General features: G+C 41.1%; 1 protein-coding gene across 1 annotated transcript in view; it reads right to left on the reverse strand.

Annotated features, from left to right (window-relative positions):
• PPP1R3A (protein phosphatase 1 regulatory subunit 3A) overlaps nt 1-17,792 on the reverse strand; it is a 49,275-nt gene extending 31,483 nt beyond the window's left edge. Inside the window, exon 1 of the mRNA XM_018561376.1 lies at nt 16,960-17,792. Coding sequence (XP_018416878.1) covers nt 16,960-17,792 — 833 coding nt within the window. The remainder of the gene's footprint in view (nt 1-16,959) is intronic.
• Nucleotides 17,793-18,030: the final 238 nt, after the last annotated feature.

Here is an 18,030-nt window from a genome sequence, read left to right on the forward strand (position 1 = left end):
AAATTAAATGAAATAATAATAAGTTAAATAAAATGGATACACGCATAATTTTAAATATAATTTTATAGTATAATGAGGTTCTTCCTCTACCACTATCTGAATGTTACCAATAAAGTTATAAAATTTTGTATCACAATATTATGCTTAATTTTAATGGCTTGTATATGCATCATTTTCTAACTACAGAAGTGATGACTAATTTTATTATCAACTAGTATTGAAGAAACAGAACCAAACTAAATTACTACATTATTTTGAACTGTTTAATTTGTTTCTAGAGATGGCACAAACAAGGGCATTATAAGGTTAGAACTACAACTGTTCTAACTGAAAAACAAAAGCATTTTAACAACAAAGAAATAGTGATTTTTAAATAAAAGCGCCTGTGACACATTTGTGTCTATACAGAACAAATTAGAAGTTATTCAGGCAGAATTATCAGCATATCTGTAATCCTTTTCAGTTTAGAGGAATCAGTTATTAGTGGCAAAGAAACTTGTGATGGGTTTGACTGTGTAAAGGGTGTGAAGTATATTTTTTGCTTCCTATATTATTGCAGTGTCACTGATTGTATTTCCTATGTCATGAACATCTAATTATGCTTTAGATGAAGTAGGGACATCTCTTAGCCTTCATTTAAAACCAAAGACAAAAAAGCAGGTGCTTAAAAAACATAATGCTTTTATGTCAGTATGACAATAAATTGTTAAAGAGTAATTTATAATGGAATGTGGTAGCATTAAACAGTAAAAGAAAGTAGGTACCTAGTAATAGAGACAAAAAAATAAAACATCTAATTAATATTTTGCTAATTACTTACCTGCTCTCAATTAGACAACATGCAAGGAGCTTTTTTTTGGCTGATTTACTTTGTGATGTTGAGAACCCCAGCAAAGGTAAGTTGTTGTTAAAAACATCTTTGTTGACAAATACAAGTGGGCAGGAGCCCTAAAACGCATGTTTTCTGAGTTCTTGGAAAGCTCTGCAATTGGAGCTAAATATCACAGTTGGTGCAGCTGTGCAAATGCAACACGTCAAGCTCTTTCTGTTTGAGTCTACTGATTTCTGCTGAGAAGTAAGTTTTCTTGGGATTATTTTTTTATGTTGTGTGCTATGTAGCCATTGGCACAGCACATCATAGCACACCAAAGAATTGCCAAGCTTTGTAATATGACTGTGGGGAACCAGATAAAAATAAAATCATTCATCACTATTGGCTTAGAAACAATAAGACGCTTTTTAAATGGGAACATATGCCAGTGTATGGGCAAGCAATTATAGCATGCACCTTTGGTTGCCGTTTGGGCAGCTGTGTGAGCAGAGGTATCTCCAAACTGGAAGAATGGGAAAAATGATCCTGGTGAGAAGCCATACACCTGGAGTGGGTGGGCTTACTTTTGGCAGAAAAGGATTAGGATAAGGCAGGAGAGTACCCATGATGGAAATATATGGAAGAAATGTCATGAGAAAGGTGCCAAGAGTTGTCAACTGTTATGATGTGGAAAGTTAGGAGAAGCACGTTAATGTTATATGTGTTCCAACCCCTGGGCTAAAACAGAGGGAAGGGATATGTGAAAGATGACTGGTTTGCCACTGTCTAAAGATAGCAGATAGTACCTGTTTCAGCAATTAAATGGTCCCTGAGCAGGTGTAAGAAAACAATGGAGACAGGTAGATTTTGCCCAACAAAAGGGAATCAGTCTAGCTAGTCAGTGCTCCTTCCACCTGAAAAGATTTGTTTTAGAGTATTTTTTCATAACAATATAAAATATAATTGTTTGGGGTTTAAAGTATTCTTCTAGTCAAAAATTAAGATTTTAACATGTGTGCAAAAATTAGAAAATGTCTAGGTGGTTAATGACTTGTGGCTGCACAGTGCGGGCATTCTCTCTCTCCTCCTCAGTGTACTGCGGAGTGATTTCCTCTCCTCCCTTCTTCTCAGTATACTGCAGATTGATCTCCTCCCTTCCCTCCTCCTTAGTGTAGTGCAGAGTGATCTCCTCCCCTCACTCCTTCTCAGTGTACTACGGAGTGATCTTCTCCCCTCCTCCTCTTCAGTCTACTGCAGAGTGATCTCCTCTCCTCCGTCCTCAGCTTAGTGCGGAGTTATCTCCCCCCTCCCTCCTACTCAGTGTAGTGCAGAGTGATCTCCTCCCCTCACTCCTCCTCAGTGTAGTTTGGAGTGATCTCCTCCCCTCACTCCTCAGTGTAGTGCAGAGTGATTTCCTCCCTTCCCTCCTCCTCAGTGTAGTGCAGAGTGATCTCCTCCCCTCCCTCCTCCTCAGTGTTCAGTGTACTATGGAGTGATCTCCTCCCCTATCTCCTCCTCAGTGTACTGCGGAATGATCTCCTCCCCTCCCTCCTCTTCAGTGTAGTTTGGAGTGATCTCCTCTCCTCACTCCTCCTCAGTGTACTGCAGAGTGATCTCCTCCGCTCCCCTCATTCCCACTCAGCATAGTTTGGAGTGATCTCCTCCCTCCTCCATGTAGTTTGGAGTGATCTCCTCTCCTCCTTCCTCCTCAGCGTAGTTTGGAGTGAACTACTCACCTCCCTCCTCAGTGTACTGTGGAGTGATCTCCTCCCCTCCCTCCTCCTCAGTGTAGTGTGGAGTGGTCTTCCCCCCTCCTTCCTCCTCAGTGTACTGCAGAGTGTTCTCCTCCCTTTCCTCTTCCTTGATGCACTGCAGAGTGATCTCCTCCCTCCTCCTCAGTGTACTGTGGAGTGATCTCCTCCCCTCCCTCTCTCCCCCCTCAGTGTACTGTGAAGTGATCTCCTCCCCTCCCTCCCATGGCCCATGACAAATGTGGGTCCTGAGGTTACACAGGTTGAGAACCATTGATCTAACTGGTTATGTTTGAAAAGTGACACACAAAATTAGGTTGCAGGTAAGCTAATTGGCACATGGAGGTAAATGAACTAAACTTTTCCACATAGAAAACGTGAGAGCATGTATTGATGAAATTGAGTATTAAAGAAGAGTAGCACTTATCTAATTATCTTTTTTAACCTTAGACATAAGTATTATTGAACCTAATTTTGTGTGTCACTTTTCAAACTAGAACAGCTTGTGTTGCCCATAACCAGTTAGATCAGTGGTTCTCAACCTGTGTAACCTCAGGACCCACATTTGTCATGGGCCATTTAGTCGCGACCTAAGTTGCACTGCAATGGAATGTATGGCATTGCAGTACTGGGCATTCGGGTGCAGGCTATCGGACTGTGGGTGGGAGGTGCGTTTGGGGTGTCATTTAATGGCAACGCAAAACACCTTCTGCACTAGAATGTGCAGTAGGTGCGATTGCATGGTACAGTGCATTGATAGCATGGGACTCTGCGATTAACGCACTGTATTAGTGTGAACGGACCCTCAACAACACTGGCAGACACACACAACCACATACATAATCTCACACACTCACGGACATTCTCACACACACACACACACACACACAAACACACACACATACATACTCCCAAAAAATTATAATTATTTTTCTTTTTTTTAAAGATCCACCCAGTCTCCCTACTTTATCGGGAACCAAAGTAGATCCTCAGCTTGGGGTCCAGTGTGGGCTGCTGTGCTGTGATGAACCTTCATCCACATGTGCATTGTTTGTGCAGCTCCCTTGCACGCCCTGTAGAGGGCACATGTGGGAGCTGTAAGCAATGCATGTATGGATGGAGCTCCCGTTTGGCCATACTTCAGCCCTCCCCACCTCCAAGCTGACATGCAGGGCCAGGCAGCATATTTTGTATGGCTGCTCGGCGCGAGAATTGATGGTGATGCGATAGGGGAAGGCTGAGGAGTCTCTCACCTAGAAAAGTGGAAGGCATGTGGCAACCCACTGAACATGGGTTTGTGACCCACTTTTGGGTCACGACCCACCAGTTGAGAACCAAGGCATTAGATCAGGGGTCTCAAACTCAATTCCCTTGAGGGCCACTCGACAAATTTTTCTCTCCCTTGGGGGCTGCTCGCCAAATTTCAAACTTTAAAGGAGAACTATGAGGTGATTGAAAATCACTCATCCTCATAGTTCGAGCCAACGTGTGACAATGAAACTGTCACACGTCGGCTCAATAGATCGAGAAGTGAGCGAACACATTGCGTCGCATGCTCACTTCTCAATCCTGTCCCTGCAGAGAGCCGTGAATGTCAGTCGCGGCTCCCTGCAGGGATTCCCCCCCTCCGGTCCTCCAGCGCATCCTGCACACCACATGTAATGATATGTTATATTATTACATGTGGCTAGAAAACACTCTCCCTGGATACACAATCATTGCGTACAGGGAGAGTGATTGATTCCTAACCGAATGTAATCATATCAGGTATCATTACATGCCGTGTGCAGGAGTTTATATGCAACTGTTGTCACCTGATCATTAACTTGAATAGGTGACAGCTGTCACTATCAGATCAGTCAGTTATTAAATAGGTTTTACTGCATAAAAAGATGCAACAATCATTGACCTTTTCACAAATAGATGACTTTTTGAAATCTTGTGTACATGTGATGAACAGTGCTCCTTACTGTTTGTAAAATGCTAATATTTTGCAAATGGGGTACAATAATATATGAGCGTATGGTTATAAACATGGTGCCGGGCCCTGCAGTGTATTTTTAGTGTATTTAAATTGTGTTCTGTGAGAAAGAAAGTTATTTTGATATTTTTTCTACCTCAGTATATGCTTTGGATACATTTATGCTATGCACTCCTTCACGTATGAGATGTTTAAAGGTGGAGACCTTTAAACATCTCATTATGATAGATCATTATGATGTATCTAATTATGATACACATGCAATTTGTGTGTTACAAAAGTATGGAACACAAAATATTACACAAAACCTGCTCCTCACCAGCAAATGATAAGCAATTGTCACTGTCAACAGCACAGAGAAAATGTTCAACACAAAGAAGCTCTCATATTTGGGTGATTACAGCTTATAAAGAAGCCATAACATTTCACAAAATTGATTGTGCTTTCAACGATCATTCACACGCCAATTAAAGCTGTCAGTTGCCCAGGGACAACTTTCTGCGTGGGCACAATGATTACAAATGTAATTGGGACAATTAAAAAATGTATCTGTATTGTCATAGTAATTATACACCTTGATAGGCACAGAGATCACAACCCTTAATAACACAGTGATTGTAAGTTTTACTGGCATTGTTACCATAACCTATCATTGGCACAATTATAAACAAGCAATTATTCACAACTACTATGAGAGTAAATATTACTCATGATTGCCAAGGTGTTTCCCAACTTTCAGTTAATATGTGTCTTTCCACTTTAACCTTGGCTAAGAGCTTTGCCAGAGGTGTCATAGCTGCTGTTAGAGACACCCATGATGGACATGTCACAAAGAAGAGCCAGAAATACACATTTCCATTCTGTCTTTCTGGTGTGAGGCCAACAACCTCACTTTACAGAAAGTGATTATAATGCAAACCTCAAAAAGACTTTAAAAATATTTATTGGACTTCAGGAGAAGGCTGAGGTATCAAATTAATTTTTCTCCTCAGTATATACTCAAGAAAAAGACGGGTTTAATGGAGATAAGAATGTGAGTAGCTTAATGCGTAAGATACCGCAGTGGTTGATGGTAGTCGGGGTTCAACAAAGACTTGAGAAACTTAATGCAAATAAATCATTAGGCCCAGATAACCTGCACCCCAGGGTACTTAAAGAGCACAGCCATGTTATAGCAAGGCCATTACTCCTCATTTTCAAGGATTCTATACTTAATGGAACCAAGTGATTGGTGTAAAGCTTCAGTAGTACCAATATTCAAAAAAGGTTCAAGATGCCAACCTGGGAACTACAGACCAGTCAATCTAACATCAATAGTATGCAAACTGCTTGAGGGAATGATAAAGGACTATTTAGTGGATTTTGTTCATCACAAAGGTATAATGAGCATGTATTTAAGAAGGATTGTTCTTATCAGACCAACCTACTAACATTCTATGAAGAGGTGAGTAGACATATGGATAGAGGAAAGCCAGTGGATGTGGTGTATCTGGATTTTGCAAAAGCATTTGAAACAGTACCACATAAACGCTTAATACACAAGCTTAAATCTATATGCATAGATGAAATGGTGTGTACATGGATAGAGAACTGGCTACAGGAACGTGTCCAGAGAGTATTGATAAATGGCTCTTTTTCAGATTGGTCTAAGGTAGTGAGTGGCGTGCCTCAGGGTTCTGTGCTAGGCCCAATACTGTTTAACCTGTTTATTAATGATATTGGGGAAGGTGTTATTAGTCATTATTAGGCCTCATCTTGAGTATGCGGTTCAGTTTTGGTCACCAATCCACAGAAATGATGTCCTGGAGCTGGAGAGAGTCCAGAGAAGGGCAACTAAACTAAATAAGGGGCTGGAGGATCAAAGATATAAGACAAAGAGGTCTATTCACTAAGCTGCCGAGGGCAGCCGAGTGAATGACCGATCTAAAGTGAAGTGAGCCGAAACAGTTTGTATCTCACTGACATCTGGCTGTCCCACACACTCCCAGTGTGATAGTCCCAGGATTTTCCATGGAAATACAGTCCTTAGCAGCTTTCCTCAGCTCAAGGCCTGTTAGTATTCACATTGTGGAACCTCTCAGCCCCTTGCCATACTACACCGTGGCATTGCCATTCACTGCCACAAGGGGTATAGGTACACTTAAAAAAAAGACCACGCAGGGACTCATATACACACATGCACGCACAACACACACACAGACACACAAAGATTGAACTTGATGGACTTGTGTTTTTATTCAACCTCAAGTACTATGTAACTATGTAATGAAAGAGGTATGAGCAGAGCTAAAACAATCAAGAAACCTTTACATTAAATTAGCACAGTATAAAAAACAAGTTGGAAGGGTAGCCGAAGATTTAATTAATGGTTTCATGGGTTTTTAATGGGTTTTGGATACTTTCTTGGATAGACAGAGAATGTCACCAATTAATAGAATAATAAGTCTGTTAAAGGTTAAAAACTGGATTGTTAAGGAAACACTGTCATCTTTCCCATTCTGGGCATATAAAGCCCTCTCCCCAAACTACTTTACATTCACCTCTCCAGAAATCCCCAGCTGCTCCTTCCTCTACCACAGCAACCAACAAAATATTGGGTATCAGCAAGTGTTGGAGAATAGAGAGAGTGATGACTCAAAGGCCTAGTAAATAGCGAGTTAGCAAGGAATTATTTGCTCGTCACTGACCATAAATTCTGGACATATTTACTTACTGACCGCTAAAGTCAGGGAATTTTTCATGTGTTTGCACAGACAACCAATGTATGCCAAGTGAATGTTTTCGGTAGCTATCCATATATAACATGGTTGTGATTGCACTGTCTAGCAAAGCATAACAGGGCCTTTGCACTAATCATCAATGTACACTGCCTGTCTAAAAAAATAGTCACCAGCTGGATTTAAGCAAATAGGTAAGGGCCTTCCATTGGATAATAGGTGTAGGTTTAGCAACTTTATGTGCCCAAAGAAATAAGGTCAGCTGCCTCCCTGAATATACTGCATGACCAGGTTTTTCCATTAATGGATTTTTTCTTCCCTGATGGCACAGGCATATTCCAAGATAACAATGCCAGGATTCATTGGGCTCAGTTGTGAAAGAGTGGTCCATTTCATACATGGATTGACCACAGAGCTCAGACCTTAACCACACTGAGAATCTTTGGGATATACTGGAGAAGATGTTACACAGTGGTTCGACTCTCCCATCTCATCACTACAGGATCTTGGAAAAAAAGTTAATGTAACTCTGGACGGAAATACATTTTGTGACATTGCATAAGCTTATTGGAATGATGACATGGCGAGTGCGTGCTGTAATCCAAGTCAAAGGCTGTCTAATGAAATATTAGAATGTGTGACATTTTTTTGGACATTTTATGGACAGGACCACCAATGAGCTAAAAGGAATATTTCTGTGCTGACCACCATTGTAATAAAAGGACTGCTTTTGACTGCCTCTCAGTGTTAAGATAGATGTTATCAGAGGTGTAGCAATAGCAGTGGTGTGAGGTGTGGCTATTAGGGATGCAGTATAATCCAATGGCTGAGTAAGTGCTGAGTAAAATGGAAATAAGTTGCCAGGGTACCCCATGATTTGTACAGAAGTTATGCCCCTGATTGGAAGCATTTAAGAAAAAATTAATTTAGAGATTCGATATCAACCTGCCCATACAGCATGTCATCACCTTTTCTGGGGGAACATAGGTGCAGAAGAACCAGGTGTTCTGGCTGTTTTATGAATGTCTTCAAGATGTTATTTTTATTACAGAATATTTGTACATAATTCTTTCAATGAGCAGTTGTATTTTCAGTAAGACCCCTATCTCTGCAATCAGTATAGCTCAGTGCAAAATCTTAAGGCACACCAGTCTAAAATGTAAGAATTGTAAATGTAAAAAATACCATGTAGCCCCTACAAAATCCATACCAGACCCTTATCAAAGATAGGTGTCTGGTATGGATTTCAAGGGGGAACCCCATGCAAAAACACAAGATATAGGCTATGCCGTTCACATCAAAATCTCTACCTTACACATCAGAGTCCCCATTTAAATCAGGAGCCCCACTTCACATCAGAGTCCCCCTCATTCACATCATAGTCCCCCCTTTTACATCAGGAGCCCTGTTCACATAACCCTGGTTGAGAAAGGCTGGTATAGCTCATGCTCCCTGTTGGAAAACTCAAGCTCAGACCTCTGCAGAGAGACCACTGCTTCCACACAGAGAACAAGGGTCATTTTCTTCAACTGGCTGGCAGGAAACAGGCTTTTCTAATCTAAACAGGCTGTGGCTGCTTCCTTACCTGCAAGACTTTCTACATAGGTAGTTTTGATGCACCTGGAATATATTTAGCTGAGTTAATATGATAGTTGGTAATGATACCAAGTACCGATCATTAATACGTTTAGTTCAGCTGCTGCTTTCAGATATCAGAAGAAACTAAGCTGTCACATTAAAGGTCAAACACCACTAGATAAGGACAGATGTTTAATGTGTTGTTTTTGTCACTATTTTTTTTTTTTGATAACTACTCACTCAGGCAAGGCATATGTGAACCCCCAGTAATGGTGAGTGCAATGTAACAAAAAGAGATGTCAAGAAAACATCATAAGATGTCCCCACACAGCATATTCCCTGGCCACAGGCAGCTGTAAAATAGGCAATACAATATTTGAATTTTGGTCAGTTCTTGATGAAATTCACTGCATGGGTGCTGCTGTTGGCACCCTTCCACCCGGCATCCCTTCGATCAGCTGCTCGAAGGAGCAAGTTGGGAAATTCTTGTCCAAATGGAGCTAGCAGCCAATCAGTTGCTGGCTCTGTTTGGGTAGTCTGTCAGTGGCCGGCAGGGGAAACAATGGGGGATATGTCTGGAGGAGGGGTCTGTTCTATTCTTTTCGTTTAGCTGGCGGGTTGAAAGAAAAACATAGAACTGTGTATACCAAGCTTAAGATGCTCTGCACAGGCTCAAGTCACGCTGTTCCACTGGTTGATGTTTGTGAGTTAATTTACCTCTATTTAATAAAGTGTATATGGTTTTTACTGCACAAGGTCTTTGCACCCTGTCTTCTGCTTTTGTGTTTTCAAACTATCATATTTGGTTGAATTTGTAATGGGTGTGGAATCTTCCTTTTTAATACAGAGGGGTCCCACGCAAACATAGGCTTTCTATTTAAACTGCTGCTTTAGATTTTTTTTCCTGTTCTTTCTTTAGATGCTTTTAATTCAGTTCCAAGCACTGAAAGGCTACTTTTAAATCCACCTGCATTAATCTTCAAGCAGCTGACTGACATATTTCACAAGCCCTGAGAACTAGAAACCTGAGTCTGTTAAGTGCATAGAACAAAGCTATTTTTTCCAATGACAACACAGGCTTTCATGCTCTCATATAGTTTATTTTATTTTTCATTTGTATATTTTATTTAATTGTAGTAAACATTATGTAACTGAAACATGAATATTGTTCTGCGTGAGTTATGAATGTTTCCTACAGATTTTTTAGTAGGTGGCATGTGGCATGAGAGACAAACACTAGCCAATGAGTTTCTTATTGGGGCATTCTTAAATTATAGTGTATCTAATACCAGAAAGAATATATCAATCCTCAAGGTGCCCATACACTGTTGGAATGTTGGCCGTTTTGTGAGGAACTGGACGAAATTTGCAAACCGTGTAGGGGCTGTAATCCCTCAACCAGCTGATCGAAAACATTTACGAACGATGAGAGCCAGCAGCCAATGAGCTGCCTGCTCTGATCAGGTATTCTGACAGGTGCCAGCGGACCGTTCAGAATATAATGTAAACAGCGGGATTCCTCGATCAACATGCTGTTTGTGTTATTGGAGGAATCGGGTCTATTTTTTTTCGTTCATCCCGCAGGTTGAACAGAAAAAATTAATCAGTGTATGGCCAGCCTTAGATGCAATGGTGCATTCATTTTCTTTTTTTTTAGGCTTTTTTTTCACCTGGTTATCCTTCTAGTAACATATGTATTGTCCTAGGGCAGGGGTGTCAAACTCAATTTAATCATGGGCCGCATCAACATTATGGTTGCCCTCAAAGGTATCTGTAAGACTATATAAATGTACCTATTCTTTATCATAATTGCCTCTGCATTCGATTATCACTGGTTTTAGTAATAACTTAATACCTAGATCTGAAAGAAAGAAGTCTAGGAAATGGCCTGGTGGGCCGGATTCGGCCCCTGGGCCTTGAGTTTGACATGTGTCCTAAGGTGACAACAGGTTGCAATTGGTGAGGGTGCTCTCCGCACACCTTTCAGCAGTCCCGGCCAGTAGATAAAAGGTGCTTGTAGTACCTCCCACGGATGGCACCGTGCAAAACACAAGATAGAAGAAATAGGTCACCAGCACTCAGGATAATTCAAATAAATAAGTCCTTTTTATTGGACAAACGTGTCACAATAGTCAAACAGCCAACGTTTCAGGGCCACGCAGGGTCCCTTCCTCAGGGCAAAAGGAAGGGACCTGAGGAAGGGACCTGAGGACCAGAGCGCCCGGGAGAGTTTTTCTTTTTCTTTTTTTTTGACAGCAGCAGAGCCGCCGGACAATAGGAAACTATTGGGCGGAGCTTGCTGACTACTGTATCTGTGATAGGGTAGAGTTGTCACCTTAGGACAGTAAGTGTGTTAGCGCTACAGAACAGGTCCCCATCTCCTATTTCCCATATGTCGTGGACTATTCTCTGTAGTCCACAACATACTTCTTGATAGTATTGTTTGAGATAAGGCTGCAGAGCACACAGGACAGCATTACATTTTTGGCATGACCAATAGGTATTTTTTGAACAAACAAATATTAAACAGATATTTTAAAAAATGCTTTCACTGGTATACTGTATTTAACAAACCATAAGTGAAAAATAAGAGAAAAAATAAGAGAAGTTCAATGTTCGGGTTTATATATACTTTAACTCAGGGCTCAAAATTGCATGGGGGCGAGTGCAAATTCAGGGAGGAAACTGCCGTCACTTCAGCAGCTGCGATCGCCAGTTCAGCAGCGGCGATCGACGTGTCGGTTCTCTATCTTCTCCTCCTCTGCCGCTGCCGCTACAAAGCGGCCAAGGAGAAGAATCAGTTTGGCTGTCTTCACTTACACCGGCGGCTGCTCCGGCCACCTGCAGCTTCCTTTGCCATCAGCTGCCATAGGCTGGGAGGAAGACTGCAGATATACAATTGGCAGGCTGGCAGGACAGCATGGGAGAGGCAGGACAGGAGGGAGGCTTCACCTTGGACATGGAGGATACATTCCTGTACCACCCCCCACCACCACCAGGAGAGGAAGAGGGCAGTCTTCTGTTATTTCTGCCTTACACCGCTGACCTTTGCACTATGCGTTAAATTACTGACCTCTATACTGTGCGTTACATTACTGACCTCTTTACTGTGCGTCAAGCTGCTGATCTCTGTACTTTGCATTACATTACTGACCTCTGTACTGTGAGTTACATTACTGACCTCTGTGCTGTGTGTTATACTGCTGACCTCTGTACTGTGCATTACATTACTGACCTCTGTACTGCTGACCTCTGTACTGCGCATCATACTGCTGAGCTCTGTACTACGTGTTACATTAATGACCTCTGTACATCATACCACTGGGCTCTGTACTTTGCGTTGAACCACTGGCCTCTGTACTCTGCCTCACACGGCTAGTGTTACATTAATGACCTCTGTACATCATACCACTGGGCTCTGTACTTTGCGTTGAACCACTGGCCTCTGTACTCTGCCTCACACGGCTAGTCTCTGTACTGTGTGTCACACCGATGGTCTCTGTACTGTGCGTCACACCGCTGGTCTCTGTACTGTGTGCCACACCGCTAGTCTCTGTACTGTGCGTCACACCGCTGGTCTCTGTACTGTGCGTCACACCGCTGGTCTCTGTACAGTGTGCCACACTGCTAGTCTCTGTACTCTGCATTGCTACTGATCTCTGTACTCTGCGTCACACCACTGAACTGGCGGAGTTAAGGCCGGGGCAGGGTAGGGGTCAGGTGGGGCAACTGGTGGCGAGTAACTCTTAAGGCCTGGCTATTAACTCAGGACTTGAAATTTTGAGCCCTGCTTTAACTATTATATTACCATTGTGAAAATGAAATAGTAAATATAATGAAGAAAGCATGACAGCCACTAGACTGATTAGTGCATCCATTAGATCTTGTGCTTGATTAAAATTGTATAGACAAATACATATGCTGCTTGCATTGGTGAAACATTGTTTTCACTCCCTCTTAGGGCTTTCTTGGCATCTAGAATTGCTTTGCTGCACCAGTGACATGCTTTATCCATCTCCATTAATGATTAAAGCTTTCATTCAAACACATAATTGATCAATTTAAGAATGGGCAATGTAGCTTGTAAATGATGCAGCAAAGTCTACCAAGCTGCTAAGGAAGTGCAGAGCCATGTGTAAAGCCTACAAATGCACTTCACCATATTTTCCACAGGGCTCATTGGGACAACTATCTAGACTAGCTCAGTCAATGGATTTGGACATGTTATTGCCCAACTTCCAGATCAGAAGTGTGTGTCAATAGGAATGGCTGCATTCCTACATACAAATCATATGATCATATGATTGATTTGGTCCTTTTTGACCTCTTAGTGACAAAATATATTTCTACTGTCCTCAAAGGTATAATGAATGACTCATCCTAGTATTCTGAGTAGTGAGATATATATGCAAAATCCTCACTACTGAAACTTAAAGGAGAACTATGGGGTTAGGGCTTTTCCCCATAGTTCTCCTTAGGGTAATGGGAGGACACAAACTAGCGTCCTCCCGTCACCCTAAGCTCAGTATACCATGAGCTGCAGCTCGCCGTATACTGAGACCCCGCAGTATACCGCGAGCTACAGCTTGCGGTATACTGAGACGCCGCAGCTGAAGCGGATCCCGACAATTACTTCTGGATCCACCCAGCTGTGTGAGTGACAGCTGGCTCTGCCTATCTAGAGGCAGAGCCAGCTGTACCCGCCCCTCCCCCGTCCGTTCCGCCAGTCAGCGCTGGAGGATCGGAGCAGGGAGGGGGGAATCCAGCCACTCCCCTGTCACGGCAGAGAGCTGTGACAGGATCGAGAAGTGAGCGAACGCCGCTATGGGTTCGCTCACTTACCGATCTACTGAGCCGACCTGTGACAGTCTCATTGTCACTGGTCGGCTAGAACTATGAGGTGAGTGAAAAGCACTCACATCATAATTCTCCTTTAACCTGACAACTCACTTGCAAAGAAATCAAAGTTTGGCATTGTTTCTCTGGAACAAAGCTAAAGGTCACATTTTCTAACTATTTAGAACATTGCAATAATCAGGCAGCATATGTGGTAACAAATTGGTAATGACAAGCATTTACAAACATGAGAAGTGCTTGTTATTACACTGAGTGATTTTCAAACACGTGCAACATGACAGAATCAATCTATTCATTGATCATCTGTAGGACATTGTTAGTGAAAAGTTACTGCTGCAATGTTATATGTTATATTGAATGTAATTGTCAATATATATTTGCATACAAATATTAAGCAGAGGTAGGCTCTTGTACCACACCCCTCATATCAAAATAACCCAGAAATACAAATGTGCTGTCCTGTGTTTGCTGCAAATCTGTTAGTTTGAACTAATTCATACTCCAGGTTCCTGACAAAGCCCAATTGGACTAAAGGCTCAGTATGGAGCATTTGTCACATTATACACCATTCTCTGGTGGTGGTCTGTTAGTCTGTTTTTCATATGTCAGAGTTTTAAATAATCGAAAAAACATTTAGGCTTTGCCCCGTGTGGTCTTGTTTTGCTGCAGCCTTCCTTTTCAATAATTTATCACGATACACATTACAATGTACAGTCACTGATATTTGTTCACATAATTTTTGTTGGCGCTGCATAATTGTAAATATCTCTATTTCTTTTCTTTGACCACCTTCAATTGTACTTGCATTGGTAGAGTAAAGGATTTCTATGGTGGAGGACAGAATGGTTTTCTAATTAAGGATACCAAAAGGCACATATAGACTTCTTTGTCTGTGTGATTCACCATAAGCTACATAAACTTTACTTAAAGTGACACATTTACCTTACCCAAGTGTCTCTGCAAAGAGGCCCCCTCCGACCCACTGATATTCACCTTTCGAGCACTACCCCACCACGTCTTCCTCTGTTTCACCCAGCACTAATGTCACCTATGTCAGCTGGTGCTGATTGCAAAATGAGAGCTGTGACATAATTCCTTTTATCATTTGGCATTCCTTGGGCCTAGCTATTGGCTGCTACACCTACACACTGTTGCATGAGAGGAAGTCACATGCTTGCCCACACCCAGAAGCACTAGGGGCTGTTCACTGCGCTAGAGGAGGGAGCAGTAGGTGAGTGCTGGTAAGGTATTCGTTTGTCAAGGGGGACAGTTATTTGAAAATGTCACTTTGCCCTGAATTGGCAAGGTGACAGTGTTTCTTTAATGGATTGCCGTACTTTTAGTAGAATTATATTTTATGGGGTCATCTTTCCCTTCCCCTAGCAAACCTCCAAATTGTTAACTTTAGGAGAAGAGTCTGTGGGGCACCCAGCAGATAAAGTAGCAAAGGTCCTCGAGGATCTTTGCTGCTCGTTCTTGCAGTTATCCTTTAAAAATGAACTCTGTTTGCTTGTTTTTAAAACTGCAAGTGCCGGGCTGCTATCTTGATCCTGGCTTTGCAATCTAGTAAGTCAATAACCTGGTCAATAATGTAGTGTGTGAGAGTTTATTGTTTTAAAAAAGAAGCCATGGCTGTTATGCTCACTTTCTTACTTGAAAATGTTTAGTCATTAATGCAAAACAGGTATACAGATAAGGACCTCTGACTTTCCAGATATGCATGCATGATCCAGGTCTGTAACATACTTATACCAGATGGTCAGCCTAACAGCAAGTTTACTAGCATTTGTAAAAGTAGGTCAGCAATTTCAGGCTCATATTTGTCTATTCTAAAAAGTTAATTCAAGCATTTTGTTCTGCACATTTTGCACCTATACTAAATGTTTACTTTAAGGATTTTTTTCTGGACTTTTAGCACTTAATATACAATACATTATAAAGTGTCATTGAAAGTTTATAGTCCTATAACTAGTGAATCAGTAGTCATATAGTGGTACTACTCTGGTCACACTGAACTGAGAAATACACTTGCACATAACAGGACAATGCTCAGCCCCAGGTAAATTCATTTGGGAAATACATATTCAGAAATCTAATACTTTTTCAGCATCATAAAAGACAAAGTTCAAATATAAGTATCTTCTATCTGTTATAATGTTACTGATTATTTGTATTTTAGTAGCATTACTATTAGCTTCCTGCTATATTTAATAACAGTATCACAGAATATACCAAAGCATGTTTGTATAAGATTGCTATAATTAAGTTTTATGCTGTCCTTACATGTGATGATGGAGGCTTTAGTATCCAAAGTAATTTCAGTCAATCTTTTTTATATTTTTCGACTTTAACCCCTTCGTGACTGACGACGTACAGTGTACGTCGCCAGCATCGGGGCTGTTTAAACAGACTCCCGGCGACACATGTTGGGTATCGCCGTGCACACCGGAGTGAGAGCAATAATTCTAGGGCCAGTATTTTGGGGTATCTCTAAATTGATGACCTGTGGGGGCTTTTAAAGTGTCTTTTATTGACTTTTTGGGGTACTGCAGTTTTTCGCCGTTTCACGGTCACACGCAATCTGTAAACTGGACATGTTGGGTATCGTTTTACTCGTTGTAACCTCATCTTTTATATTTCATTAAAAAAATGGGTAATTTGTTGTGTTTTGGGGCATTTAATTACATTTGTCACTAAATTTTGGGGTTTAATAAGGAGTTGCGCTAATATTGCGCAACATAAAAATTTTCAACTACCACCATTTTATTCTATAGGGTCTTGGCATTCAGAAAATATATAATGTTGGGGGGTTTTACGTCATTTTCAGGCCTAAAATGTGGAATATAACATGGGTGCAAAAAATGAAAAAAGGGCCTGTCATGAAGGGGTTAAAAAAAAACTAATTTACTACAACAATTACATTGTCGTGGTTGGAGGTTTTGTAAACATTGCTTAGCCATTTAGTTCCTTTACACTGTTACTGATCAGCAGCTTAGAGACAGTGTTATGTGACCTTAGACCCTTGAAGGTGACCACAGATATCACACAGATACACTGGTCACAGACGTGTACATGATTTAGCAAACATATGTTTATAACTACATGCTCATCCAGATGCATATGCTTGTGTTTAAGATCACCAGCAAAGGTTACAGCCTATAGTACAAAAAGCACTATATTTACACCTCTCTGTGTTCTGGAAGGTTAAAGGAATGTATTATAATGAGAGCTACATATTATGTGTTATACACATAACACTCTTACCTTACTGCTGGCTTAAGACAACTTTTCTTATTTTTGTCTGCTACATCTTCTGAAGGTTTATCAACTTCCACAAACTTTTCCTTTTTCTGACATGTTAGCACATAATTACATCCATCATTGTTATCCCAAAATGTACCAATGGCAGTTTCATAGCATATACAGAACTCCACCCGTGCACCCTCTTTTTGATAGGGGCTAACTAATGAAATAGTGAAACCAAACTGATCAGTTTTCCCATTAGAAGAATCAGGAATATATTCTGCTAGTAGATCATAAAAGCTGTGCCAGTCATCAAGAGACATTCTTACATAGAGCTGCTTTTCGTAAGACAAATTAAGCACTCTTATAATCCCCTTCATACTTGTTACGCCTGGTATAAAATCCACCGATTCTAGGGTCACTTTTTTTGTGTGCAGACTTTCCATTATGCCACCAATTGAAGGTAATATGAAGCTTGGAGTTAAATAAAATTCCTCAATGTTGGTGCTCTCTGTTTCAAAAGTTTGTGATACAATTGGTACTTCCCATGTATCAAACTCTTTGACAGAAACTAAATCAAAGCCAAAAGCATCTGCAAAAGACACCTTTCTTGTAACTGTAGGTGGTGGTTCCAGCTCCCCATCATCCGAAGATACAGATGATGCTCGTCTTCTGGGAAGTGGAGATAAGCGGGGCTTAATTGTAGCTTTCACATCATCTTCCTCTGTGTACAAATCGGTTGCACTTGGTGGTTCCAATAGTTTATCTTTATCTCCATTATTTTCTTCAAAACTCTCCATCTTGCTGTTAGATGTGTGCAGCAGAAGAGCAGAACAGCTTGTGACAGTTGACATTTGAGACTCTGTGACTTAGTATGAGGATTAACATTACACATGACATTGCAAAGAGGAGTCAGGCCTATTAATAAGCATGGTGGCTTGTAAACTATTTTGGCCTGCCACCTAAAGGTTTTATTTCTAATACCGCAAATGTTGCATCGTTAAAAATCAAAGCATTTTCTTTTTAAGTACTTGTTTTATAACAGTTCCCTACCAGCCTTTTTTTTCAGCAAGATCAGTAAAGTTATATTTT

Source organism: Nanorana parkeri, unplaced genomic scaffold (assembly GCF_000935625.1).
Source record: "Nanorana parkeri isolate BGI_ZX_2015 unplaced genomic scaffold, ASM93562v1 scaffold520, whole genome shotgun sequence".
In the NCBI taxonomy this organism is placed as follows: Eukaryota; Metazoa; Chordata; class Amphibia; order Anura; family Dicroglossidae; genus Nanorana; species Nanorana parkeri.